The sequence below is a fragment of the Parambassis ranga genome, chromosome 12 (genome assembly GCF_900634625.1).
Source record: "Parambassis ranga chromosome 12, fParRan2.1, whole genome shotgun sequence".
Taxonomy (NCBI): domain Eukaryota; kingdom Metazoa; phylum Chordata; class Actinopteri; family Ambassidae; genus Parambassis; species Parambassis ranga.
Window position 1 is genome coordinate 4,623,263 of NC_041032.1, and position 27,376 is coordinate 4,650,638.

The 27,376-nt window shown below is 41.7% G+C and overlaps 2 protein-coding genes across 5 annotated transcripts in view; one reads left to right on the plus strand and one right to left on the minus strand.

Annotated features, from left to right (window-relative positions):
• Nucleotides 1–209: 209 nt before the first annotated feature.
• Nucleotides 210–5,678, plus strand: wdr5 (WD repeat domain 5). The gene is made up of 14 exons (XM_028417451.1): nt 210–373; nt 1,175–1,284; nt 1,384–1,492; nt 1,629–1,702; nt 2,609–2,698; nt 2,993–3,082; nt 3,225–3,308; nt 3,387–3,442; nt 3,805–3,851; nt 3,949–4,024; nt 4,163–4,196; nt 4,364–4,438; nt 4,635–4,722; nt 4,809–5,678. Exons 2-14 carry the CDS (start codon nt 1,207–1,209, stop codon nt 4,907–4,909), a joined length of 1,002 nt encoding a protein of 333 aa, XP_028273252.1. The 5' UTR covers nt 210–373; nt 1,175–1,206; the 3' UTR covers nt 4,910–5,678.
• Nucleotides 5,679–6,875: 1,197 nt separating this feature from the next.
• rxraa (retinoid X receptor, alpha a) overlaps nt 6,876–27,376 on the minus strand; it is an 88,599-nt gene continuing 68,098 nt past the window's right edge. For 2 of the 4 annotated variants that reach the window (XM_028417447.1, XM_028417446.1), the window contains 7 exons: nt 25,736–25,915; nt 20,977–21,161; nt 16,041–16,170; nt 14,448–14,580; nt 12,932–13,023; nt 10,959–11,064; nt 6,876–10,723 (listed from right to left, as the gene is read on the minus strand). In XM_028417447.1, coding sequence (XP_028273248.1) covers nt 10,576–10,723; nt 10,959–11,064; nt 12,932–13,023; nt 14,448–14,580; nt 16,041–16,170; nt 20,977–21,161; nt 25,736–25,915 — 974 coding nt within the window. In that variant the 3' untranslated portion in view covers nt 6,876–10,575. The remainder of the gene's footprint in view (nt 10,724–10,958; nt 11,065–12,931; nt 13,024–14,447; nt 14,581–16,040; nt 16,171–20,976; nt 21,162–25,735; nt 25,916–27,376) is intronic. The other 2 variants (XM_028417448.1, XM_028417449.1) reach the window with 1 other exon arrangement.

The following is a 27,376-nucleotide window of genomic DNA, read 5'->3' on the forward strand; positions in this document are numbered from 1 at the left end:
TTGCAAATTACTTTGTTCTATGAACCACAGCGCATTTTAATTCATATAAATTACTCGATTATTGCAAAATATTGTAATAATTAATTTAAAAATACCGTCGTTAAAACCAGTGTTATTATTAAAAGGACACAGTTGAGAGTGATAAGTTGGCTTCGACAAATGACCCTCATTAGTTCCCGTTACTTCCATGCCTAACACGCATGCGCAACAATCCAGCACACCACATTCCCCGCTTCTCCTCGCAGGCAGCCATCCAGGAACAAACCTCTTGATTTATGCCTTCTCCATGATCGTCTGAATAACTATACCGACAGTTTCTCTTTCCAATCTTTACGAGGGATAACATCCTGACCGTGGAGCTGCATTAATCCCCGTGAGTATCCGCTTATTAGTGAATCCTCATTGTTTGAATGGAGGGCCCCTCCGTGGCAGCTTAGCCAATTTGTCAACAGCATCAATGCATTTAAATCAGGCTGCTGCACGATCAGACCGTATAAAACCACTGACTTATCTCTTTCTGTCGGACTTAAAAATAGCAAATCTTGTAATAAATATGCCGCGATCGCTACAACGGGATCGTTGTATCGGAGTCGGACTTGTCAGCGAAGGGAGTCCGTGTCGCCCTTTGTTTCATATTCCTTTCTTATTCACGTTTATTGGATTTAAACACGAATTATGTATTTGAGACGGTACCAAACGTTCTAAACTGACGTAAAAATGTGTTTCTGTTCAGCCGTTGTAACTAATAACAATGTAACGTCAGCTAGTTTAAACGGCTGAAATTGCTAATTCTAAGCTAAAGGGAAAAAAAAAACAGTTACACGGGCAATGACTGTAACCACGTCACAATATAACACATCTATCATTTGCTTATAGATATAAATATAATAAATAATGTGAATTATAACGGAGTTTATAGCTATGTACTTCGTTCTCTGAATTTTAGCATGTCATTAGCTTACTCTACTAGCATAAACACAAGGAGCTAATAGGTTTGGTATATCTGTTAGTGTAGTGTACCTTGTGCAACACTGTTGTGATAGATATTGAAATACACGTTTATTTTTTGTGGAGCAGATGTGTAGTTGTCAACAAACATCAGAGAAGAGGTTGCATACCAGAACACCCCTCTATATAAATATCACAGCACTTACTCATTTACTTGATGTCACAGGATAGCGCTCAGTAGATGCTAATTTCCTCACCATGGCAACAGAAGACAAGAAACCAGAGACTGATACAAAACCTCCAGTTGTACCATCAGCATCTGCCAGCCAAAGCAAGGTTCGTCTCTCATTCTGCAGCATATCATCATCAACAGGAAATGTCACGAAACACCTGGGGTTTGTTTTCATGTGACACACACATGTGTTTCGTTTACAGTCTGCGCCTGCAAAGCCAAACTACAGCCTGAAGTTCACATTAGCGGGTCACACTAAAGCCGTGTCCTCCGTCAAATTCAGTCCCAGTGGAGAATGGCTCGCCAGCTCATGTGAGTACTCGATTTTTTTTGCCGTCACGTTTCCATCAAAGCGCACATGAGCCACAGGAAAACGGGGCCACAGCTTTTACTACCAATTGCTTTGGTGTTTTGATTTATCTGCAAGTGATTTGTTTTGTCTTTCCAGCTGCCGATAAGCTCATCAAAATCTGGGGGGCGTATGACGGCAAGTTTGAGAAAACTATAGCAGGACACAAACTGGTGAGCTTGACATATTCTCATCCTGACTGCTGCAGGGGTGTTATTTTATTCATTATAAGGAAGGTGAAATAAATGTAAAAAATCACACTCACACCATATAGAGTAGTCATAATTTCCATCACATTTAAAGAGTTTAAAGTTTCCAAAGCCACGTTTTTAAGTCATTCTTCTACTCATGGTCATGGTGTTGAAGAATATACCGTATTTTTCGGACTATAGGTCGCACCAGCCTATAAATACGTAATGAAGAAGAAAAAAACATGTATAAGTCGCACATGACTATTAGTCGCACCAGCGGGTCAGCGTAAATCACTAAGTTTTTAGCGTAACGTTGCCTCTCGAATTCCTCTTAACTTAAGTGGTGCGGCTGCAGGGCACTGAGAGTGAGACACACGCATTTCAACAAGTCCTCATGCAGAGAAGTGATTAGCTTCACCGCACAGAAATTCCTATAAACATCCTGTAAATGAGTAAAAGGCAGATTACTGTGCACTATAGCTGTCTGGAATTAGCGACCTATCGACCAATCAGGTGCCAGGTGAGGTTTGAGGCTCAGCTACCAGCACACGCTCAATGAACGTGCGCGTCACTTATGCTCGGAATGCAAAGTGTAGACAAGCTGGAGGTGGAAGAGAACCGTCAGGAGAGGGACAGAACAGCTGCCATTATATTTGTGATGGGACGTCAGGACACAAGGCTAAATAATTGCATATTTTAATATATAAGTTGCACCTGAGTGTCTCATACCCAGCCAAAGGATGAAAAAAAAGTGTGACTTATAGTCCGGAAAGTACGGTACATCAAATACATTTTGATGAAGCTCTTTAAGAATAGTTTGAATTGTTTACTTGGTGTTGGTTCCCCACTAACACTTTGTAATTCTGATTATTTCCCATGAACCCGCAGGGCATATCTGACGTGGCCTGGTCCTCCGACTCCAACCTCCTTGTTTCTGCATCAGATGACAAAACCCTGAAGATCTGGGACGTCAGCTCGGTAAGAGAGACGATTCAAATAAATGAGACTGTATCACTGCACCGTGATCCTGAGCCGAAGCCGCTCCACTGTAAATAAAGGATGCTTTTGTCAAGATCCTGTCACGGTCGCGTAACATTACACATTCATGAAGCATGAAGATGAAATCCATGTACACTCTTCGGCTTCGTATCTGTGTGGTTCTGTTTAAATTTGTATCATCCGTCCTTTCTAGTGTGAATGTTGAGGAAGAAGTGACGCAGGCTGGGTGAGGAGTGTGACATTTGTAACCTTTTTTTGTTGGCTTGATTTTAGGGGAAATGCTTAAAAACTCTGAAAGGTCACAGCAACTACGTCTTCTGCTGCAACTTCAACCCCCAGTCCAACCTTATCGTGTCGGGATCGGTGAGTAGCACCACCAAGTTTTTTGGCAAGACACAAGCCGCAAATGGAAACCAGATGTTCAACGTTTGAGCATTAAAAACATGTCTGTGTGTGGTTTGGAAAGAAAGTGAGTGATTGTTTTTTGTTTTTTTTTTCTTCATAGTTTGATGAAAGTGTAAGAATATGGGACGTGAAGACTGGGAAATGTTTGAAAACGCTGCCGGCTCATTCGGATCCCGTCTCTGCTGTAAGTTTGTTCACGTTAGACTAAACTTAACATTAAGATGGCGTTACAGCAGAGTGATGATCAGGCTCGGTTTTACAGGTTCATTTCAACAGAGACGGCTCCCTGATCGTGTCCAGTAGCTATGACGGCCTTTGGTGAGTGCACACTTTGCTACAAAACTAATAACACTGATGGTAGGATGGTGCTTTTTTTAATTATGGAGTGACCATCATGATAGAATGGTTCAAAAGTCAGGCGAGGAGAGGTCATGATGTGAACTGTAAGCTCAGTCCAAGCTATCCAACGTGTAGCATCAGGCATTATATGCACATGTCATATATGCATGTAATGCCTGATGCTACACGTTGGAAGAACAGTGGTTTCCATAGCAACAAACGGTGTGTACAGTATGCAGTAATTGATTGCTTTTGGTATTTAAGTCTTTCTATCAGTCTGAAAACTCCTAATCTCTACGGCTCCTATCTGAATAACACTTCTTCCATTCTTCCATTCACAGTCGAATCTGGGACACAGCATCGGGTCAGTGTTTAAAGACACTCATAGGTAAGATCCTCCCCTCTTATTTAATCAGGAACAAGATTCAGGGTAAAGTTAGTATTTAAATATTTGACTCTTGCCTCTTGATGTTTTGTTTTCCCAGATGATGACAACCCTCCTGTGTCCTTTGTGAAGTTTTCTCCCAATGGAAAGTACATCCTGGCTGCTACACTGGATAAGTGAGTGTTTTGTCCTCTTATAAACAAGCTGACCTAACATACAGTCACCAGCAGAGGGCAGCATTGCCTGCTGCAGTTTTGTATATAGGGAAGTTGCTGTTGTTGAATAAATGCACTGCTGTGTTTGTACTTTTTCAGCACGCTGAAGCTGTGGGACTACAGCAAGGGAAAGGTAAGCTACTGTCATATTAACTTCTGTAATTAATTCATATAGTAAGAGTTTCATTGTCATTTAATTACCTTTAAAGTGCAAAGTTCTATTGGAATGTTCATATTTGCAGTGTTGCTTTATGTGGATCATGGTAGTCAAAGAGTGATTTTTTTTTTCTTACATTTCAGTGTTTGAAAACATACACAGGCCACAAAAATGAGAAGTACTGCATATTTGCAAACTTCTCCGTCACCGGTGGGAAGGTAAGGACACACTGCTTTGTCACTGTGGTTATTTCCAGCTGATCCGAACTGCTTGTGGAGCCCCTGTGTGTACTAATGCGCCCAGTCTTCCCTGACAAGTCGAGCTCCACCTACTCTTGGCAGTCATTAGAAGTCGTGTTTATGAGTTGTCTTACCTGCTGGCTTGGCTTGTTTCTAAGTGTCTCCTCTCTCGCAGTGGATCGTGTCCGGCTCGGAGGACAACATGGTTTACATCTGGAACCTGCAGACGAAGGAGATCGTGCAGAAACTCCAGGGCCACACAGGTAGGCCGACAAAACACCGCGTTTTTAATCCAGAGAAACACGTCAAATGTACTGTGCCAACAAAACAGCCGTTTCTTCTTTCCCAGATGTCGTCATTTCCACCGCCTGCCACCCGACAGAGAACATCATCGCGTCCGCAGCGTTAGAAAACGACAAAACCATCAAGCTATGGAAAAGCGACTGCTAAACCCCTCTTCCCTCTTTTGGGCCATTCATATTCCTTTCTTTTTTTTCTACATTTAATTATATACGAAAGGGACTTTTTTTTCTTCTTTTTTGTATCAAAGAGCTCCTGCTGGATGAAGGGAGCTTTTAGGTGATGAAATACAACAAGGGGAAACCCATCAGATACACACACACAGAGCTCTGCAGCGGACGCTTTCATCTGAACACGTGCCACATTGTGTCGTCTCATTAGCGACGTTTTGCTTTACAGCGATGATCTAGTGCGGCAGTATTTTTAACACTGCAGATGTCTGGTCTTGTACAATAAATGTAACGCTTACTCTGTCTTTTGTATGACTTCTTATGTCTTCTAATTTGACTGTGCAGTACCTTCTTTTGAATATTGAGGTCACACCTATTTATTCATGACAACTGTCAGTTCTTTTCTTCACACTATTTTAAAGTTTAAAATGCCTCAAAACGTCACACATGATGTCACAACAACATCACCCATAAGTCCTGTTAAGAGTACTGAATTAAAACGATCTGAACCACAGCCACCAACAGCTTCTGTCTTCTCGCACTTGTACATATTATTACATGTTTTGCGATTTGATTACTTTAGTTGTCGTTTTGCTATGTTCTCCTTTGCTTGATTAGCTCATAGTTCTGCACAGGAAGCCAGCAGCCTATGTTCTCTGTAGTTAACCTGGATTTTGTGAAGTATATGTTAACTGCTATAACCTGCAACTTACGGTAATTAATAAAAAAAGCAGTTTTTCTATGTTTAATGTTGTATTTCTGCCTTTTTTTTTGCAATAAATTGTTGGTAAATGGGAATTAATTATTATTGGATGCTAACACGAGAGCTAAAAAAAGAAAAGTAAACATTTTTTTGCTGATATTGCTCTAAATACATTATGCAATTAACTTTGTAGTAGTGTAACAAATGCTTAGTATGGTAGTAACAAATGTAGAACCGCAGACCTAAGCTCATACACATGATAATAAAAAACGTAAGGTAAAAAATCAGATTATTTAGAACACGGGAAACCTGGATGTTCATATCGCTATGTATATGATCACAATAACAATCTCTCGGTTTTGACTTCCTCTGGATTAGGTGTTTACAGCCAGCATTATCCTCGCTTCCAGCTGTCGGCTGATTTCATAAGACCTGAATAAAGGGTTTTAAAACCATTCCAGGTTACTCATGTGCATATCAACACATTACACATGTTTTATCACATTTCTGTATCTGTATGGTTTATGTCACATGGCCATGAATCAGAACTGTAGATACTGTTGTGACCACTTACATCACAACAAGTGTCCAATGTGCACATAAACAGCACTTATGGTCCTGCATTGTGGCCAGTATTACAAGACAAACTGCACAGAGAGAAGCTTGGGTTAATGTCAAGTGCAACCTTCAGGGCTCAGAGTTGAAGCCCATGTGAAGTGTCAAAACTTGTAGTTCACGCCGCAACCACTGGGGGCTGGCTCCAGAAGCGAGTCATTTCCCATAGACTCCCATGTTAAAATGGCCAACTTCACAGCAGAAATGAACTTTGTTGTTTATAGACTGTTACAAAAAACATATTTGGAGTTTTGGCGGATTGTGGCACTGCCAACATGGCGGCGGTCAGAGCGTCCCGGAGCCTCAAAGCGGCTCTTCAAAAACAAACGGGTGATGTCGGGGAAGCTCTGTCCATTGTTTTTACTGTCAATGGTTAATGTAGATATGGGTGTCATTACATAGCTTGTCCAGTAGGGTGTGCCACTGTGTATATACTGTCAGCACTGTCTGCAACACATGTAGCAGAGTACGCATCACGGCTGAGCACAGTCAGATATGAACCAAAATAAACACCACAACAGACATATTACTCACACTTAACACATGTTATTGTACTGCATATAAGCCAAAAAAAAAAAAAATATGGCTTCCATCCCCCATTTATCCAGCATCACCACACACAATCATGTCACTTTAATTTTTTTAATAACTTTTTTTTCTGTCCATGAAAGATAAAACATCAGAGAACAACCCACAAAGAACAGATGACAAAATTCCATCTCCTTTAAAAATAGACAAAAAAAAAAATATAATGAAAGAAGACATTCCCATCTTGCAGCGACAGGTTGAAAATGGCAAAGTAAAAAGGCGACACAGTTACCAAAGTCCCAAAGTACCTCTCACCTTACATTTTCAAATCTCAAACATTTTTTTCTTTTTTTTAAGCTCCTGCCTCGTCGAGTAAGCGTCTCCACAACGTATACAAACAGCCCACAGAGGAGAGGGGGGGAAAGAACAGAGTACATAAGCGAGGGATAAAATTACCTTTGTACAAAAATAGATCTTTTTTCCAAGTGTTTTTTTTGTTTCTCTTTTTTCTTTTTAAACTAGAACATTTAACTGTCTATGCAACAAAGAAAGCAGTGATTGTGTCACAAGCTCAGCTTTTCCTGATTACACTGTATTTTTTTTTTTACATACAATTGCTAAGCAACATGTACATTTTGGAGGGTTTAAAGTCTTAACCATTGTTTTTTAAAAATAAAAAAAACTTTTTTGAGGTCCCACACAATGTTGAGAAGCTGGTTCTTTTAGAGTTGCTGCGATTCTGCTGGTAGATCAGGATTCATCTTTTTATAAAGGTCAAAAATGCAAAAAAAAAAAAAAAAAAAAAGTCAGACACTTGAACACCTCTTGAACACCCGGCGCAGAAACAGTTTGGTCTGAAAGACTCGTCCCCCTCTTTCACTGTTGGAAATGCTCAAGGAACAGATCAGTCGATATATATATTTATAAATATATACACATATACATATTAACAAAATATAGCTTTATGTTATAAAGCATTCGTGTAGGTAATCATTCTACGTGGGTGATCGCTTCATTATCTCGGGTCCTTTTCCTGCAAAGGGGAGGGGGGGGGGGGGGGGGGGGGGGGGGGGGTTGAGCTCGCACATTATCCCCTCTATGGCTTAAAGACACCTGCGGTCAACAGATCACAGTAAACTACAGAGGAGGAGACTGAAGAGAGCAGGAGGGGGGGGGCTTTGATTGGTTCATTTTTGATTCAACTCAGTTTCTTAAAAAGTTCTAAATCTCTTTTTTTCTTTCAACATACAAGTGTATTTTTTTCATTGTTATAAATACTGTAAACTGAGCTCAAGCTGGCAGTCAATACTGTCACCTGGATAGATTGTGATGCAGGCCACCTCACCTCTACAAACTGTTTGAGCCCATAGTGATGAAGTTATTGCTGCTTTTCTCGTGATGGTGATACAAAAGTGCCATCTATTTTTAATGTCAGGGTTAAATATTAATAAAAAAAAACAAAACATTTCAAGTAATGTTGCAGTGCTGCTTCTTTTCCACAAGAGGGAGCTCATGGCTCTCAAATAGCAACCCCATCCCTCACTGTCTCTTTTCTTTTTCTGTGAGTCTTTCGACGTGTGAGCGTCAACACCAGGGATCAATCACACAAATTCCCCTTCAGTTTATCAAATACAGAATTTAAACATGGATGTTTTGATTTGGAGTCTTAGTGGTGCCACTAGGAAAATCAGCTCAGGATAAATAGGAATTAAAAAAAGGAGCTGTGGAGGCAGGTCAGCAGCTGACAGCTGGCCAAAAGCTCGTGACTTTCATTTTTTTTTTCAAATTTAATTTAGGTGTGATTAAAAAAGAAAAGCAATCATGAAATAGACAGAGATGGAATATGATGAAATGTGTGTGAAACCTTACAAGGAGAAATGTTTTGAAAATGGCATTCATGATTAAAAAAAAAAAATCTAATTAGCCTTTGTACTTTATTTTTTTAAGCAAGTGAATATTTACATAAATCAATTATGATGTGAGGAATGAAGTGGCCCACTCAAGACTCCACACACTGGTGTGAAAAGCTTCACAGTGTTCAGGTTTAGAGTCAACATGCTAATGAAACAGTGGTGAAGATGCAGCTATGGGAAGAAATTCAGAATTTCTTATCTAAGTATTATCTAACATACGTCTTCCGTAAAGACACTTTCTTTCACAATGACTCCTGTGTGTCTAATCACACTCATGTGGAACACCTCACCTTTCCTGTCTGTGGACTGACTGTCTTTGGAAATGCATAGATTTGCAGCAGCTGCAGCATTTAGAGAGAAAAAAAGAGGAGGGTGGGGGAAAAGCAGAATATGGGCATATAAAGCAGATTATTTATACATAACATGGAGATATTTAATATTTCAGTTCACCTTGAATGACACTTGTTTGTCCAGAGTGCACAGAGAGTGTGTGTGTGTGTGTGTGTCTGAGGAGGACAATGATTGGGACGTTCCTGATTGGACCGGGGGCCAAAAGTTCCACCTCAGAGGTCGATTTCAACATTTTAGCTCTCTGCTTAAGAACCCGACTCCACTGTCATGAGGGTAAGTGCCAAGTAACACAACAAATAAACACAAAGATGGCTCTAACTGCACCGGCGAGTACTTTCCTTGCGCACTGTGTGTGTTTAGAGGTGAGTGTCAAGAACTGAAGGTCTGAGGTGGAGGAGGTATGACTGTGTTAAAATGACAATACTGTATATGGTTGAAAGTGTACAGGTAGATATGAGGTGTTTTTGAAAAGCTAACACCCGCCGCGGGGAGCGGAGGGATTTCTGAGTGTGGAGGTGTAAAAATGGTGTGCTGAAAAATTCACATGAAAGCGGGAAAACGAGGCCGGCGGAACTGTCCCCTTGACCCCCCCCCCCCCGCCCGCAGTCACCTGTGTTCACCCGTAAGGTTGTGATGAAGGCCAAAAAACTGTTGTTCCTGCTCCTGCTGGTAGGTTTTCAGAGAAATGTGTTGCTCATTTTGCAACAGTAGATTGTACACAACGAGCTCTTCCACCGCTTCACCCGACTGAATATCTGATTTGTGGACAGCTACCACATCCTCCCTCCGATTGTTGCACAGTGCTAGTAGAAGTAAGACTTGTTGGAACTGGGCAGCAGAGACCTGAGGTTTTTTTTTTTTCTAGCAATCTTTTAACACGCCTCTACTCCAGAAACAGCTAGTGCAAGACCTGACGTGTTCAGTGGAGTCAGGCGAGTTCCTTTTAAGCATTTTACCCCCTCCCCAGTAGTTCAGTCCTGAAAGACAGAGAGGGCTCAGGTCCAAGTCTAAAAACAGCCCAAAGAGTCCACGATTGTCCAGATCACAACACTGAGTGTCTGAATGTGACATCATCATCATTATCGTCATCATTATTGTCCCTGCAGGCAAAGCTGTGGGCTTGAAAAACCTGATCATCTCTGCTTTTTTCTTGTCGAGGTGTAAGAAAACGATGGCCTGATACTTGTCTCTTCTGTTCGTCCTCGTCTCTCATGTTGTCGTGTCATTTTCATATATATATATATATATTTCTTATTTATATATTTTTACAAGGTATAAAACAGACCCACAGACGTGATGAATTCATTGTTTTGAAACACATCAAAGGGAGGAATAAAAAAAAAAATCACAGAGGGAGGGAGGACGTGGGGGGGGTGGATTCTTCATCCAATGTCGTCATGTGATCTGTCCCTTGCTGGAGATGGATTATTTTAGATGTTTTCTAAAAAAAAAAATTCAAGGCAGATGTGGGTGAGGAGGGTGTGAGGGGACGGAGGAGAGAGAGGGGGTGAGGAGAGGGTCCAACCCTCGCTGCTATTATGTCATTTGATGAGGGGCTTCTAGCATCTCCATGAGGAAGGTGTCGATGGGCGTGTCGCCGATGAGCTTGAAGAAGAACAGGTGTTCCAGACATTTGAGGCCGATGGAGCGCAGCGCTGGTAACCGTAGCAACAGCTTGGCGAATCTGTTGGCATACGAGAGCCAAGTTTAGCAGTATATAGTATACACTACTATTACACAACAAGAAGAGGGATGATTGATAAGTTTGTGGCCTAAGTTAGAGGGTCCAGAGTCATGATTGCATCGTCTTCACCATGTTTTCACCATGCCTTCCTTAGCTTAGGCCACAGACTTATCAATCACAGCACTTTCTCTCTGTAAATGCGCACTTTGATTGGGTGTTTGGTGATGTATCCTACCTGCCCGGCTGCTCGGGGTACTTCTGTTTGCAGTAGGCCTCTAATGATGCGTAGACTTTCTCTCTCAGAGCTTCTACTTCACCAGGGTTGGACAGACCTTTAGAATCTGCAGACACACAGAAAAAGGAATCAGCTGGTGTGCCTTGCTCACAGGCTTCCTTGCATCAGTTTAGGATGCGAGAACTTCAAAGTTTTACTTTTAACCCCACAGGTGCAGCGTGCTCATGTGTCACCACATTCTGGGTTAGTCCAATTAAAAAACGGTTATTTCTCAAAGCTGCGCTATTTTGAGCTTCGCTGGAGGACGCATCCTTGATTAACAACACAAACACGTCGGTGATTAACATTTCTGATGAACAAAGCGCTGCACAATTGACCAACAATGAATGAACATTTGTTGTTAATGGCTGGACTAGATCAGTGTGGGAAAGGAAGGACTGAGGGCCTGTTTCGCCCGCCCGTCCACACACACATGCACACCCCTCCTCCCACCCTCTGCTTTTCCTCAGTCAGACCAGTCTTGCAAACCCCTAATTAACAAGGGATCAGGCGGAAAAGTGAAGTGAGGCCAGTGCGCCTTGATGTGGCCCGAACAAAATGTGGAACACACAGAGGATCAGTGTGTCTAGAGGGTGAGCAGATCCACGGTGGCCCCAAAGGCACGGAGGCAGGCTCCCACACCGAGTCACTGGGCTGGTTTGGTATACTTAGATGCCATTTGGATAAGGTTTAAATACAGCAGGAGTGACACACACCTAGCCAAGACATGAGCCTCAATTAAAGAAAGCTGACTCTGCTGACCTTTTTATGGCCACAAAAAAATGGCATTTAAAAAAATTATAAAATAAAACTGAATTCATTGGTTTCAGATGTACAGTGTGTCAGCTTGTACTTCAGCTACAGAAGTTTAACATGAGGGGAGTGAGGGTTTGAGCCTTGAAGAGAGGTCAAAGGTCTGCTAGAACTGCTAAGCAGGCCTAAGAAATGGACAGCTGGTCAGTAAAAAAGAAAGGCACATATTAGGAGTGGATGTATTCAGACACACAACATGATTTTAAAGATTTAGTAGGTTTTAATTCCAAAAATGTACAATAATCATATAGGCTGTGTAATGATGGTATGACCCTATTGATATGCTTTGTTTGATGTTGAAATAATAGTGTATGTGTTAAGTGAGCATGTGCTCCTGTCTGCTTTACCTGAGCAAAAGAACTGAACTGAAGCCAAAAGTTCTACATTTTTTCAGACTTTCTGCCACAAATTTTACACATATTCATATTTTAAAATCCATTATGTGGAAATATGGAAACAATGTTTACCTTGTGTAATCCAAACTTGTGCAAGAGGCTAAGCTACACCTACACATGCAACCAGATGAGTTACACATGTTAAGTCATCCTTGACTGAATGAGTGGTGTGAGTGCATCTTGTGTGTGCGGATGACCGAATTACCTTTGTGTGTCTCAGTGACTAAGTTCTACATGTACAGGTGTGAGTGACTGAGGTGTTTGATATTCGATATCAATATAAACACACCCCTGTGTGTGAGTCAACCGTGTGAATTTTGCATTTTTGAAAATAAATATTTTATTGGATGCTCATTTTTTCCCCACTTGAATTCCAATCTTTTCCACACTCAGTCTCCTGGATTAGATAATTAAACTGTCTCCCTGCATGCAGCTTCGTCACTGAGTCACATCCTGTTTAAGTGGCATCAAGTGTGTGTCAGCTGGTTAGAGCTAGAGCTAGATCTTTAAAATTTAATCAAAGCTCAACTGCACTGTATGCTGGTGTTTGGAAGGCAAAGCCAGCTGGTGCTGCCGTGTTGGTCTGAATGAGCAATCACACAGCATCAGCAGTGCTGGATTCTCAGTCGCTGTAATCTTTAGAAGCAAAAATTGAATAACAAAGGCTTCTTTTCCCCTTTTTTTCTTCAATAACAAGCTGCAAAAAAAAAAAAAAACAACAGTTACCTGGGTTGAAAAGAACGATCGCTCGAAGGCACCCCAGTTCTGTCTTATCCATCTGCATGTCCCTCATCTTTGACACCAGTTCTGTAAGCACTCTGCAGAAAAGAGACAAGAAGAGGTGTGGCTCATTAAAAATCAGCAGTGTCTTTAATTCTTGCCTACTATTTTTGTCATTTAGTCAACGAAAGGACTACCAGAAAAGGTTAAGATCACAGGAAACCATTTGAGTCTAATTGGTACATTTTTGCAAATGACACACCACTTTTTGAATCCAGAGATTAAAAATATGTTTTTAACTACTATCCAGCTCACATCTATTTAAAAAACAAACGCACACAAAGCGTACTCTGAGCCCACATAGGCCCAGTGGAAAAGTTTATAACCCTGCAAAGTAATTATATTTAGTACATGGTTTTCATAAAAGGAAAGCCGCAGAGTAAACACGAGCTGTAATCTAACACCAGCACTCCCACTGTCTGCGCGTGACATCACCGGTGGGAGTGTCGGAGTCGCCTCGAACTCCTCACCCCTCTTTGACTCGGTCACACCCTCTCCCCGCCACGCTTTATTTTCTCTCTCACTCTGCTTTCTTTCTGCCTCACGCACTCGGATAGTAAAGTCAATTGTGGCTCTTAGCTCATTCTAATTCAATTTGCTCCGAGGAGGAACAACAGAAAAAAAAAAAAAAAGAGGGGGAGAAAAGACTCAAGTGTTTAAGTTAATCAGCCTCTTCATTTGTATGGGGGAGAGAAGAGAGGAGGGGTGGATAAAGGAACATTATCAGTTTTGTGAATCTTAATGCTTGCCACAGTTAATGCAGAGATGGAATATGTCCTGTGGCTGTGAACGCTGATGACAGAGAAGAAGAAGAAGAAGAAGAGCCTTATACTGAGAGTGAGGCTGCTGGTTGTATGGATATGAGGACAGCACCTGTTAACTGCTGGCACTGAATAATACAGGTCCACAAACACCCACCTAATAAATATGTATCTTTCCAAATTCTGAATCTCAAGTGAGATTTCAGGCTGTCAATAATGAAAAGTGGATGTCAGTCACTTGGGGAGATCCTGCATACTCCCGACTTCGCTGTGACTGTGTCGTTGTTTGACATTTTCAGAGCAGTCTCTGTGTGATCCCTGGTGCGTACAGGTGTACATATTTAATACACCCGAGTCAATCAATAGTTCCTGTGCTGTGCTGCTGTCTGTGAGGCAGAGCTTCAAATGTCACATGCTGTCAAAAGGATGAGCTCACTTTTTGATAAAGCATTGGTGTCCACATTTTCAGTGGTTTTCAGTCCTCACTGTGGAACTCTGATGATCCCTTACAAGTTACCAATGAAATGGGCAAGACTTGTCCCCATGGTTACCAAGAAAATGCAGGAGAAACTTGCCAACTTTTGCAGTGGAAACCATCACAACACAGCCAAATACAGACAACACGAGACAACAAAGCAAAGAGTCTGTCCTGTGGCAAGGTCTGCCACCAAAGAAAAGTTTAGTAACATAGTAACAGTGACCTGTCAAAGATGGCTCCCACTCCGGCACTGTGGGCGCTGTTGCGGTGGACATGAAGCCCCGTCGCCAGCAGAATCCCGTCTTTGACTGCTATGGAACGATGCGAAAATGATGCGATGAGGAGTTCATTCCAACCTGAGGCGGAGATGCGCAGAGGGATCGAGGAAGTGACACAAAGACAAAAGAAAAATAACACATAAAAACCACAGTACAGAGGTTCACACAGCATTCAAGTAAAATGAAACTGACAACAGAAGGGGGAATTCCAATGAATCAATTAAGTTGCAGCGCGAAAGCGTGCAGCTTTCCCAAGCGCAGACATCAGGTTATTACTAAGACGTTTGAATCATGCTTTCTGAAGAGACAAGCGTGTAAAAAGGGATGAACTGTGCCTGCCATCACAATAAAGACAACAGGCTTGATGTGCCAAAGCAGGGGCCTGACACAGAGAGCACTGAAGACACAAGACGCTGTCTTTTGAGTGACAGGGCTCCTTTAAATGTTCTGCCTGGCAACACTCGCCGCTTTTCCCCAGAGTTGAGTTGGGTATGAGAGGAGCTGGGATGCTTTTATCTGTGATACAGCAGAACTAAAGCGGTTATTTATAGAAAACCTGAGAGCCGAGAAGAGACGAGCTCTGCAGAATAATGTCTCTCTCTCTCTCTCTCTGCTATGCTGAAGTCTCTCCATCATTGGGGATAAGGAATGATAGGAGGATGGGTGGGGTTTTTTTTTTTGCTTCCTGGAGGTGGATTTAGAATATAATGGTGTAATTTGGAGCGACAGGCAGGCAACAAGGGCAATGTGTTGGGAGAACCTAAAAGACCTTCCTGCATGTGATGTCAGTGAATGTAGCAGAAGTGACAGATGATTCAGTCTGTTGTGTGTTGCTGCCTCTGTGATTCTGAGTGGCTAGTCTGCTTTCCCACACACTGCAGATACATGCGGGGACTGTGGCTCTGTCTTGCTGGACTTAGTCACATGACCAGGAGTTATTCATGGTTGTAGCCACATCACAGGAACTCTGTGTTTAGCGATGTTTTTTTGTTTGTTTATATATATATATATATATATATATATATATATATATATATATATATATATATATATATATATATATATATATATGTATATATATATATATATATATATATATATACATATACTATTTAAAACAGCAGTAGATGGTACTTAGCATTATTTGTCTGGTAATGGACGTCTCCTTCATGACAATACAGTGCATCTTACAGAGCCTAGCCTGGCTTTTTTTTTTCTTGCAGATGGACACCCACAGGTGTCCAAAAGAGCAGTTTTGAAGCTCATTGTGCTGGTTAATCCAAAAATGGAAATGGAGCGTGAGTTAAAATACAGCCTAATCCTTGTTTCAAGCTATAAACATGTTTATTTGGGCACTTTTGATGTTTATTTAAAACAGTACAATGCGCATTAATTTACATGAGCCCTTTCTCCCCTGTGCACGGGGACCATGTGTCAGATTTAGCCATATAGACTAATAATAATATGTGTTAATATGTAATAGATCATCACGACATTCGGACACTGCAAATGGTTCTGTTGAATGTGTGTGGACAGACCTGCTCGTAGAAGGATGACCTGGTCGTCCAGCGGGAGCTCAGAGAAGTGCGGGATCCTCTTGGCCCACTCCACCAGGGTAAAGAGCTGCTTGTCAGCTGCTTGACAGATATTTGTCACCGGGTCGTTGGGCTGCAGAGGGGAACAGAGAGTCAAACGTGTGAAATTAATCTTTTTTTTTTGTATTGGTCAACATGTATCTGTTTGGCTGACAGGACACCTATGTGCTAGGAAACCAAGCGTTATGCTGTGAATCACATCCTCCAAAGAGGAGCAAGTAGGAAGACAAAACAAACAGTGATCCTGTCCCAGCTTGTGGAGGAAATACCTGCCGAGAGCTGCCGGTGAAAAAACAACTTTCGCTGAGCAGACTCTTTCTTTGGGGACCTTTTAGTCGAAACACAAATCAGCCTCTTGGACAGCTAGTGGAGCTCAAGAGGCCCTCGAGAGGCTCTACTGACACATTACTACAGAACAAGTGCTTAGGAGCTCAAAGGGGACTTTATTACCAGACCAGTTTGGGCTTTGTCAAATCATTCCTATATACTCACAGTTGCTCTTAAAATAATAACTATTGTGCAGCTCATGTGAGGATGATAAAAAAAAAAGCTGGAGTAAAAGAAAATATAATTCTACAAGTTCCCTTTGTTATAATTATAAAAAAATAAATACAAATTCTAGCATCTCTCCATTTGTGTTCCTTGATTTCTGTTTGAAATTTACACACCAATCCAAAGTCAAGGACTGCTTCTCCTCAGCTGTCCTGATGCATTACACTCAGATGTATTATTTTTTTGACCCAGAGGGAGACATACTGGAATACTAATGCAACACATACATAGACTAACTCACTAAAATGTAAATCCATCTGGGTACGGGGTGGGGGGAGAACGAAAACCCAAACAATAACCATCATCCCAGGAGTGCATACCCTTGATATGTATATGTGTAAACAAAGACTTTTTGTGCACGCTTTGGTGCATAATTTTAAATCAAGTAAACATCCTTAAATACTGAGTATCCCTGTATGAACTCGCACTCTGACAAAAAAAAAAAGTCAGCAACTTCTCCCCAACTTCCTACTCCAAATCCCACAGATCGATGCTAAAAGCTCGGAGGATCCTGACATCAACTGCAGCTCTCGAGAGAAGATTAGTTCAAGATGAAGGAGAAAGCATCTCTCTCCACTCACACTCTCCTTTTATAGTAGGCAGGCCAAAGAATATCCCATCCTCTGCCTTCCACAGTCCCTCCCCACGGTGTGAAACTCACACTGACTGCAGAGCATCGCGGATACGTGGCTGAAATATGAAAAACTTCAGCCAGACACAAAGCCTACACTGTTTTGAAAACTGAACACCGTCCTTTTTTTTTTCCTTCAGGGGGAGGGAGAAAGAAAACAGGCATCTTATGAATATTTCAGCATCTGATCTCCGTGGGAGATGTGGACGGAGCTGCTCTGTGCGACAGTTTTTTTTTTTCTGAGTTGTGCTTCCTCCCTTAAAAAAACAACAACACATAAACAGATTTGGCTAATTCATTCCAAAAAGGCCAGGCCGGGCATAAACAAAGAAAAACAAAAAGGGGGGGGGGTTCAGTATGCGCTAAGGTTAAAGCCACCCCCTCCTCATAAGAATACAAGTCCCAGGGTCCTCGTTAAACGTGGCGAGCCTCATGAATGTTGTATGGCTATCTTAGCTGTGTTTACACTGACCTGGTTTCTTTGCCTCTGTCTGTGGAGATGACAGGGGAGAGGAGCTTACAATATCCTGAAACAATCCTCCGGCATCACATTACTGTACTTAATGTTCAAGTCACAGCGCGACATTTGGGGTGTTATCGGGCCACAGTGAAGGAGCCCGCTGTGACCCGTGTCAGAATACCATTTACTTCCACTTTTAGAGCACATCTGGGAATATCTCAGTTCATAATCTCTTTTTTTGTAAAAAAAAAAAAAACAGAATTAAAGCTCTGGAACTGTCTTCATTCAGATGCCACAGCTGTGGTCGATCATCCTGGCAACTTAAGAGAAATGCCAGGCTTGCATACTGTCCTATGAAATTTTCATCACTTGAGAAGGGGAGACGAAAGACTTGCCTTTCAATTTTTCATTATTCTGCTTGAACCAGACTATACTAGCGTGACAACACAGAGAAAATTGGGTACTCACTCAGATCAGTATGAAAATGAATTAGTCAAGTGTCCCACTTTTTTAGATTGAACAAAGTCAGTGTCCTCATATGGAAGCATGGGAGATGAACCATCAGCTAATTAACATGTAACAACAACACTTCCTGCCTTGAGTTAAGGGAAAGATAACAACCTTTATATAAACCTTTATAAATATATATAAATGTATGTTGAGCTGCTTGAACATCCACCCAGAAATAACAGAGAAAAAAAAACTTCAAGCAATAGAAGTAAAGAAACACCCTGAGGATTAGTGAATGATAGCATCTTCTCCCCTGCCCCTCCTCCAGGAGAGAAGTCCTCTCTGTGTCTGACTGAAGGCATATTACTAACGCCTGTTTAACTCCTGTTCTAGGTCACCATGAGATAAACACACTTTATTCAGCTTGGCCAGACCCCAGCCATTAGACAGTGGCGGTGGCCTATTCATGATGTACACTCATGGCCTGGGCCCTGTGATTAATTATAGCACGGGGCAGCGCCTCTCAATGAGTGAGCGCTCACGGGTGGAAAAGGGGAGTGTTGGGGGCAGACGGGATTCAAAAAAAAAGGGGAGTCCTTGTGATCAGGACAGGCTGCATGCCGATACTCTGCCAAAGTCACAGGCTCCAAACCATTTAAAGGTTCAGCACACCTAAATTGTAATCAAGTAAAGTCAGATTTTCCTCCTTCTTACTCTGATTGGTCTAGAGTCATGCTGATAGTCATGCAGAAGTTAGAGGTCTCTGAAGGCCCAACACTTCATTCTGTCATAAATTATTTATGATGTTTGTCAATTATAAATCAAGAAAGAGGTTAAAAATCGCAACAGGTCTAGACATTTGAATATGTGAGGAGGGTTCAATACCCAGACAGAAAGGTGACATTGATTCAGAATCATTGTATTTCTTAAAGTTTACCACTAATGTTTCTCACTGAAATGATATTTTAAGAATGACAAGTTGGTCAAAATGGACAGAGTTGATGACTGGTGGTAAAACAGGTCCACAACTGGTGTGTGCAAATATTTTATATATAATCTGTGGAAGGTGTGAAATTGAATTAGTTCTCAAATATTATTTCAGGGTGCAAAGCTGATGAAATTAAAATTATTTTAAGCATTAAACAACACTGATTCAGTGATGCATTAATATTAACTTGCTTGACATTTTAAATTAATTAACTGGTGCATTATGACCACCAGTGATTGACTAGTAAGCACAGGACTGCACCCCTGGGTGGCAGACAAAGATTTTTCTTTAAAACCATCTGCACTGCTGCATGCTGAATTGTTAGCTGGAAGTGAACTGGCTTCACTTATGTAACAGTAACTATATACTGTAAAAACAACAGTCTTAAGAGTCAGCAACAAGCAGGGGATGTCTGAGTGGTAAAAATGTGTGGTTAAAAGAAGTGGTAACAGGGCTTCCTTCTTATTAATGCAAAACTGCATAACCACTTCCACTCAGCTCCTCTGAGCTGTTTTCATCACTTCTGAAGTCCTTTAGAAACCCTCCTTTTGGTGTTGGGCATGCAGCGGGCATTGAGGGACCCACTGTGGCTGAGCCCAGACACAGCCAGTGCATTAGTGTGTCTGAGCTGCCAGCCGCTCCCCCGTGAATCCCCGCTCCTTCTCCCCTCTCTCCTAATGTCAATGCTCATCTCCTGCATTTCCATCTGCACCCCCTCCCTTCTAAAATAGCTCCCATTTACTCACATAACAGCCTTCACATTTCTACCTCTACTTCACAGGACATTTCCCTCCCCTGAAGCGGATGAATCCCAGAAGAAGCCCGCCCTCCTCCTCCTCCTCCTCACTACCTCCTTTGGTAAGGCTTCTGCACAGCTCCTCTGTTTCCCATGTTTCAGCAGAATTCCTGAGAAAGCCGAGGCTTTGTGGGATGCTTTCAGGAACGGTCCGCCTGTTGCATAATTCATCAGTCTTAGTCTCCTCTGTGTCAGACAGCGTGTAGTGCCCAGCTGATACTGAAGGGACACATGAGGGGGGGACTCACAGCTGAGTGCAGGAGCTGATGTGAGGTGAACAGGTAAGCCACAAGCAGTCATCTCCAGAGGGCCCAAAAATAAATTCATTACCATCTCTACCAGCAGGGTGTCAGATTTAGACAACAAAAACCATCGCAAAAAATCATATAAATGTCAAGCAAAAAAAAAAAAAAAAGCAGACAGCTGCTAAGACTTACTGCATGCGTGCTGTTTCTGGACTCTACAATCTAATGCACAAGCTGCTCACAGATGGAAAAAATTACATTAGGACAAAGGTGGAGCAGTTCCAGTAAAAGTTTGGAAAGTTACAAAATGATCAAATATGTCACAGGCTATAAATCTTAAAAACATTTAGTTTTGTCTTCTCCAAGTTGGACACACTCACAGCTTGATTGATGGCCACTGATGCAAGACTTACATCATTACACGTTGTGTGTAATTAAGCTGCATTATTATGCAGAAGCTTTTCACACAGGGGAAGATATACCCACATATTCATGTCATGCTCTGTCAGCACACTTTGAGGGTTTTTATTATGCTATCTGTGATCATTTGTAGTCCATACAAGTCAGTTTAGTTACTGCTTGTGTGTCTTCCCCCCATGTCTTTATCTATATCTTAGTTGTGTAATAGAGACATAGTCTTCCATGCTGTATAAATGTAAAGATTTTTACACAAATGAGGCCAAAAACATTTAAATTTTCAAGTGGCATCAGTGGGTAAAAATAATAGAGAAAAGACAAAATGTGTTCCAAGACTCACCGAGTTGGATGGCACACCAAGATTGGTCTCGATGTAGGTCTCTGTTTTGGGTTCCACCGCCTCCTCGGCCTCCAGGATCTTCTCCACGGGCATGTCCTCGTTAGCGCAGCTGCTGGACTCCACCTCGTTCTCGTTTTTTTCCTTGGCTCGCTGACGCTCCTCCTGAACGGCTGCATGTAATAAAACTGGTTCTGGTCACTACTGCTGTTTTACAGTATCAGCATGTTTTCAAGAGTACAGGTGGGTTACCAACCCTGCTGGGATGCTGTGTAGATTATTTTTAAAAAAAGTTGAAAATGCTGAAAAGGAGAGCGACAACTGGGCTTTCAAAAGCCAGAACCAGTGATGGCAAAGGGGCCACCTGGCACAGTGAAGGCACAAATAACACTCCAGTCAACTTTTTGACTTGAGATTATTTTAAGAAACAAACCCCCTCTACAGCTCTATAGTAAAAGAAAAAAAATAACAAAGGAGGTGTGAACTGTTGAGCAACCCACCAGAATGAGTAAAGAACGACATTAAAGAGGAGCTGATGCAACACAGTGTTAAATGTGCTACTGCTCCTTTATTGGAACTTGTTGCTGGAATCAAATTCAAAATAAATGTATATTCTGGTTATTATTTACATTTTACACAGCATCCCAACAGGAAAGGTAGAGTAAACATTGTGAGCTTATACAGCAAATTTTCAAACAAAGTGTTAAAAAATGTGAAATTTGAAAGCGTGGTTTTGCAGCACATAGCATCTTCCCTTCAATTAAACACTTAAGATTCTGGTTATTATCGCCTGTATCCATACAGTGTGTGTGTTTGTTAGTGTCTGACATTAAGTGTCTCTCTGCCAGCCTGTGAGTGGTGCATTTATGTGCAATATCATGCCAGTAAACACCCAAGAGAGTCCAATCATCAATAATTGCTTCGACGGATGGAATATAAGAGGACTTTCGACCTGCATTATGCACAACGAAGCAGTTGTGGGTTTAGTGGCGTGGAAATGTTAAAGTACTTCTTAAAGCTTCCTTATCAAAGAGATGTGTTTTTCATGGAGCACTCATTGACAAAGAGCCAGCACCTTTTACCCACAAATCATTTATAGACACATAAATAATTGTTGTGCCATGAATGGACGACATAACATCTTAAATAAAAAAAGCCTGAGCACAAATCAATGAAGACTTTGTCGTGTTATAAAGAAGCAGACTCCAGAACAGCAGTGCCCATTCTGTCATCTGATTGGCTCAGCAAGTAGACACAGGAAATGGTTTGTGTGCTGAGCAGACACCGAGACTCACTGCGGCTAAGGCAAGGGAAACCGCACCTCCACCCTCAAGTGAGAATGAAAAAGACGCATGTGAGTGTTTTGTCTATTCAAAAGGCTATAATTTTCTTAATTCAGGACGCCGCAGAAAAAGTATTGTGGCTTTTTATACATGTTTTTCTTCCAGCTGCGGATTAATAACAAATGTTTTTGACGAAGGGCTTTTGGAAATAAAGCTTGCAGGTTTATACACACACCTGGAGAGCGGTGCTGCCTCAAGCACATCACACAAACCAGGTTTGCAGGATGATCAGTCTTCTTAAGTTTCCCCTACTCTGGTTTCTATTCCAAGTCCTGAATCAGAGAGGCCATGGTCGTGTTGTGGAAGGGGGGAAAGGGAAGCAGGGGTTGTTAGAAGAGGAGAGGGGAAGGGGCCCCACTTTAGAGGAACTGCTGTCTGGCAGTGGAGGTCAGCCCAAGGGTAGAATACTTGTGTTGGAGTCAGGGAGAGGTGAGGAGGGCTGAAATCATGTTAGTTTTTTTTTCTCCCCAACCCATCTCCTCCTCCTCCTCCTCCTCCTCCTCTCCTACTGACTGGGAGAGCATAAATTCATTTAATCCTGTTTTTCTGTGGATTCGCTTAGCCTTTTGGGCTACTGCTGCCTTGTTCTCTAACCACAGCCCTCGGGGTGGGGGGGGCTTAGACAGCGCTGCGAGTGAGGCAAAAGGCAGTAAATGATAATATCCTTGAAAGGAGTAAAGAGCCCAACAATGACATAAATAAAAGCAAAAGAGGGAGGGGAGGGGAGGCCAACTACAGGTCAAGAAAAATAGTTCTAAGATAGAAAAGCTTTTAAATGTATTTATTTATAAAGAACAACATGTGAGCTTCTTGCTCATGCACTTAGACACTTTGTTAACACCCGCTTCCATCGGTTCGCCTAGCAACGCCAAGCCATATTTGGTGACTGTGGTTACCATAATGGTGTGAGGCCATGATTGATTTGTTCAATGTGCGAAAGGGTGCTTAACAGCGCTGCTGAGAGCGCTTATATTTGTAACACATTCATCAGAGTGTTAAAATTCACACCTCACTGAGTGTTTTTCTTCCCCTCACACGACAAAACTCTTCCTGTCCTTAACCACACTCACTCTCCCCACTGAATCACAGAGCAACGCAGTGTTCAGTCAACAGTGCTTCTCCTTATTTGAATTAATATGACCCATCCAATCAAGGTGAGTTTCCTGAAGATGTGACAGCATCACGTAAAAAAAGCAACAAGTGGTCATCCTGTAAAAGCAATGTGTGCCCTGAAAAAGGCACAAAAAAATAAGCAAAGAACTCTGTGGTCAGATGAGGCATCCCAGTACAGCAGATAAAAAGTGTCCCAAGCTGACTTCCCCTCAAACACAGAAGAGTTCAGAAGCAGGTGGTGCCGTGGTACAGTTCAGAAAAAGCCAACTGTGACTCAAAAAGAAGTAAGGTGGAAAAATACGAAAAAAGTTCTTTAGGTGCTCTCAACAGATGAGTCAGAATTTCAAAGTGTCTGCAGGCTACATTGAATCGTGCTGGGAGCTGATTTTCTGCAAGGAATGTTGGGGGAAATTGTCTCTTGCGTGTCAATAATACAATTTTTATCCACGCACAATGTCACCAGGGAGAAGAAGAGAGAGGGTCTGAAACAACTGATTGTGCTGCACAACAACTACATGTACAGCCAGGGTCATTGAAGGGAACACCAGTGATGACAAGGAAAAAGGAGTAATGCTTCAGGTGTCATAGAAAAGATGATAAGACAGAGAATTCACTGCCGTAAAAAAGGTTTGGAGTAGTAATAACTATTTGCATTTACACTTGCTCATTAAAAAATATTTCCAATTCTTCTTAATGTTCCAGTAACAGATAAAATGTCTCACATATGAGCGAGACCTTGAAGATCATTAACAGATGTGAGTGACGGACATGTGATCGTGTCTCACTGTACCGTCATCATGTGAGTGTCTTTATTTTAATGAAATGTCAAGACTTGAGGCAGAAGTTACAAATTATTGCTGATTCAATTAGTTTCAATTCAAGTTTCAGTCTGAAGTCTGCTGTGACTTATCAGGGAATCAGTCATACTCGCTTATTACTAAATCGGTTGAAGACGCAAACATATTGTCTGCAGTTACACTAATATATGTGCCATTAATTACTGTCTGCAACATGCCTAATGGGTTATGCTAGCTAAACGGTGTCGAATATGTACGGTAATCCCATCAAAAAAGTTCTTGTCTGCTAATGCTAAACCTGCTCTGCGACTCGCTTTGCTTGTAAGTTGGAGATAAGATATTTCTTCAGTTCTTAATCATGCTCATGTTAGCCTGTCGATGACGCAAAATGATGCAAGTTTGCAGGATGTCTGACTGATGCATCTTGAATAAATACTGAATACATTACTGCCTACTGCTATGCACACTGGGACGCTATCTGAGTCTCAGTGTAATTAATTGGCACTGGAACTGGGAGGCAAGACGTGCACTGATGTTTGCTGTAAGCAGCATCGGGATATAATATTAGCCACCAGGCTAATTTTATTCGGTGTGCGCTCATGTACACCCTAACAATTAAGTAAAGCCTCTTAATTAACTGTCTAATAACATTCAAATTGATAATGAAAGTGGTGCTTGCCGAGGCTGCCACAGCGCACGTAGACTGACTGGATTCAAATCTGTTTGACAGAAGTATGTGCATACCATCACTAGCCCATAATTTGAGGAATGTGCTGTAAAACCTTTAACTGTGCTTTTCAATTAAAAGGCCTAATCCAATTTCAGCACTTTAATTAAATTTTGTGCATTGAATGTGTCACAACATAAGCTCACAGATGTGTCTTGTGTATATGTGTCTGTGTAAACGACAAGGTTCCGCACACAAACTTTTAGTTTATCTAAGTCATTAGGAGCACACACAGTGACTTCCAGGGGATGCGGTGGAAGCAAAAGTTCACACTGCTCCATTGTTGTGTATATACTGTATGTCTCCTAGTCTCAGAGGACAGTCTGTTCCCACAAACCCTCACTGTGTTTCCACACACACCAGTGCAGGGTTTAGTGGCACTGTAACAGCTGAATGCATTGTACCCCTCCAAAAAAAAAGCTAGAAGCAGAAAATGTTTTTAAACACAGCTCTGTCTAGAATTTGGAGTGAAAAGGGACTTTATTTAACCTTTAGCCAAAGGGATGCATGTTTAGTGTGACAATTTAAAAATGTGTTAATAAAAAGGAGAATTGGAACTAAAAGGAAGACCAAATAAAGTCAAGGTGGAGGCCCGGTTGTGTGTTTCTGCTTACCAAAAAAAAACAACAAAAAAAAAAAAACATTCACCATGTGCATTTCTGACTGCACCACACTGCTACTGATTTCCCAAAATAGAGCCCTTATCTGTGTATTTGTGTGGATTAGAACAGATTTGTGGGAATGAGTAAGTGGGACTTTATCCTCAACGGTATGTGCTGTACCTTCTCTCTTCATGCCCATGGCTAAACACTTCTGGTAGCGACAGTACTGGCAGCGGTTCCTCTGCCGTTTGTCGATGACGCAGTCTTTGTTGTCGCGGCAGGTGTAGGTCAGGTCTTTGCGCACAGTTCTTTTGAAGAAACCCTTGCAGCCCTCACAGCTGTACACCCCATAGTGTTTACCTGAGGGGGGGAAGATCAAGATGTGTTAAATATTTCCTGGATCAGATTTTTGTGTTCAAAGGGACAAGACAGAGACAGACAGAGTCCATTTGCATTGTCCACTGTTGTGCAAACTGTTTCTTTATTTGCTCTCTGCTGGTCAGACCACCAGTGAAGCTAAATAAAGCATCTCAGCATAGCTAAATGAAGCATGACTTGCTATTAAAGATTGTTTTGATTTTCTCCCTTGGGTACATTCAGCACCGATGACACAGGATGACAGTAAAACTGTCCAATGAATTAGATGTCCACCTTTACCCGGGGGCTACACACTGTTTATCTTCAGAAAAACATTGAAACATAGAGTTATTTGTTGGCTGTGTGGAAAAAAAAAGATTTAAGAGGAGTCTGCTATGTGTGAGTCATTTTCCTGGGACAGTTAGCCAAGGGTTAAATGTTCCTGTGGTTAAAGCTAGTTCCTGAGCGAATGATAGGCCATGATTAAGAGAACCCTGGAGTGAGCACGTGTTCTGTGAGAGGCCAGAGAAGGGTCAAATATTAACAATAATGGTATTTTCTGATTTCAAATCCCAGAGAGCAACATACGTTATTTTGCAATTCTTTGTGTATATTGTCATAATGATAATGAGTGCAGAATGTTGCAGTGTCCATAATTTCACCTGAACTTGTCAAACTCTACACTTTTCTGAAGCAGGCTTTACTCTTCATTTCCCTGTCTGCTTCATGGTGGGGGTGCTCTGACATGAGTGATGGGCCATGCATGGTTTCTCTCAGACACAGCGCTTCTCTATTTCAGTAGAAGCTGAATTGGTTTCATTCAACCGTACAATCTTGCCTCATGATTTTCGTTTCTTTCATGTGTCTTTATGCTGCTGCCCTCACATGCTTTTCCTCAGAAGCAGCTGCTTTCTGCTGGCCTCTCTACCACTTAGCCCTGATTTGGGAAGACGTCCACTGACTGTTGTCCTTCCAGGTTGGTCTCCCACTGCAAAGAGCTGTAGTATGTAGTTCTGCCAGAGTGGTCCGTGGGGCTGTTCTCTGACTGAAGTTCATCTTTGGATCTTCTTTGGAGGTTTCTCAGTGGTGGTTAGAGCACAGGCTTGAGCAACATCCTGGGTATATCAAATTGGTAATAATGGAATCTTGTGTAACCCCAGCTGTTGTAAATGTTTATAAAGTCATTCCCAATAAGTTTAATTTTAGCCACTGTGGCATTTAAAAGGATTTGGGACATTATGGACAATTTTAAACTCAAAACCCACCTTATGGTCCTTGAATGTTTGATGTTCAGAAAATATAACTAAATCTAAGGTTCAAATTGTGGCCTTTCTTCTAAACCACTTTATTTCACATGACTAAAAGCCAAAAATAAACCATTTACACTAACAAGGTCCTGTGAAAAAACAAAAAATATGCACTTTTTAGAGCAAGTTGGACGCAAGGACACCTTGGCAACCAGGA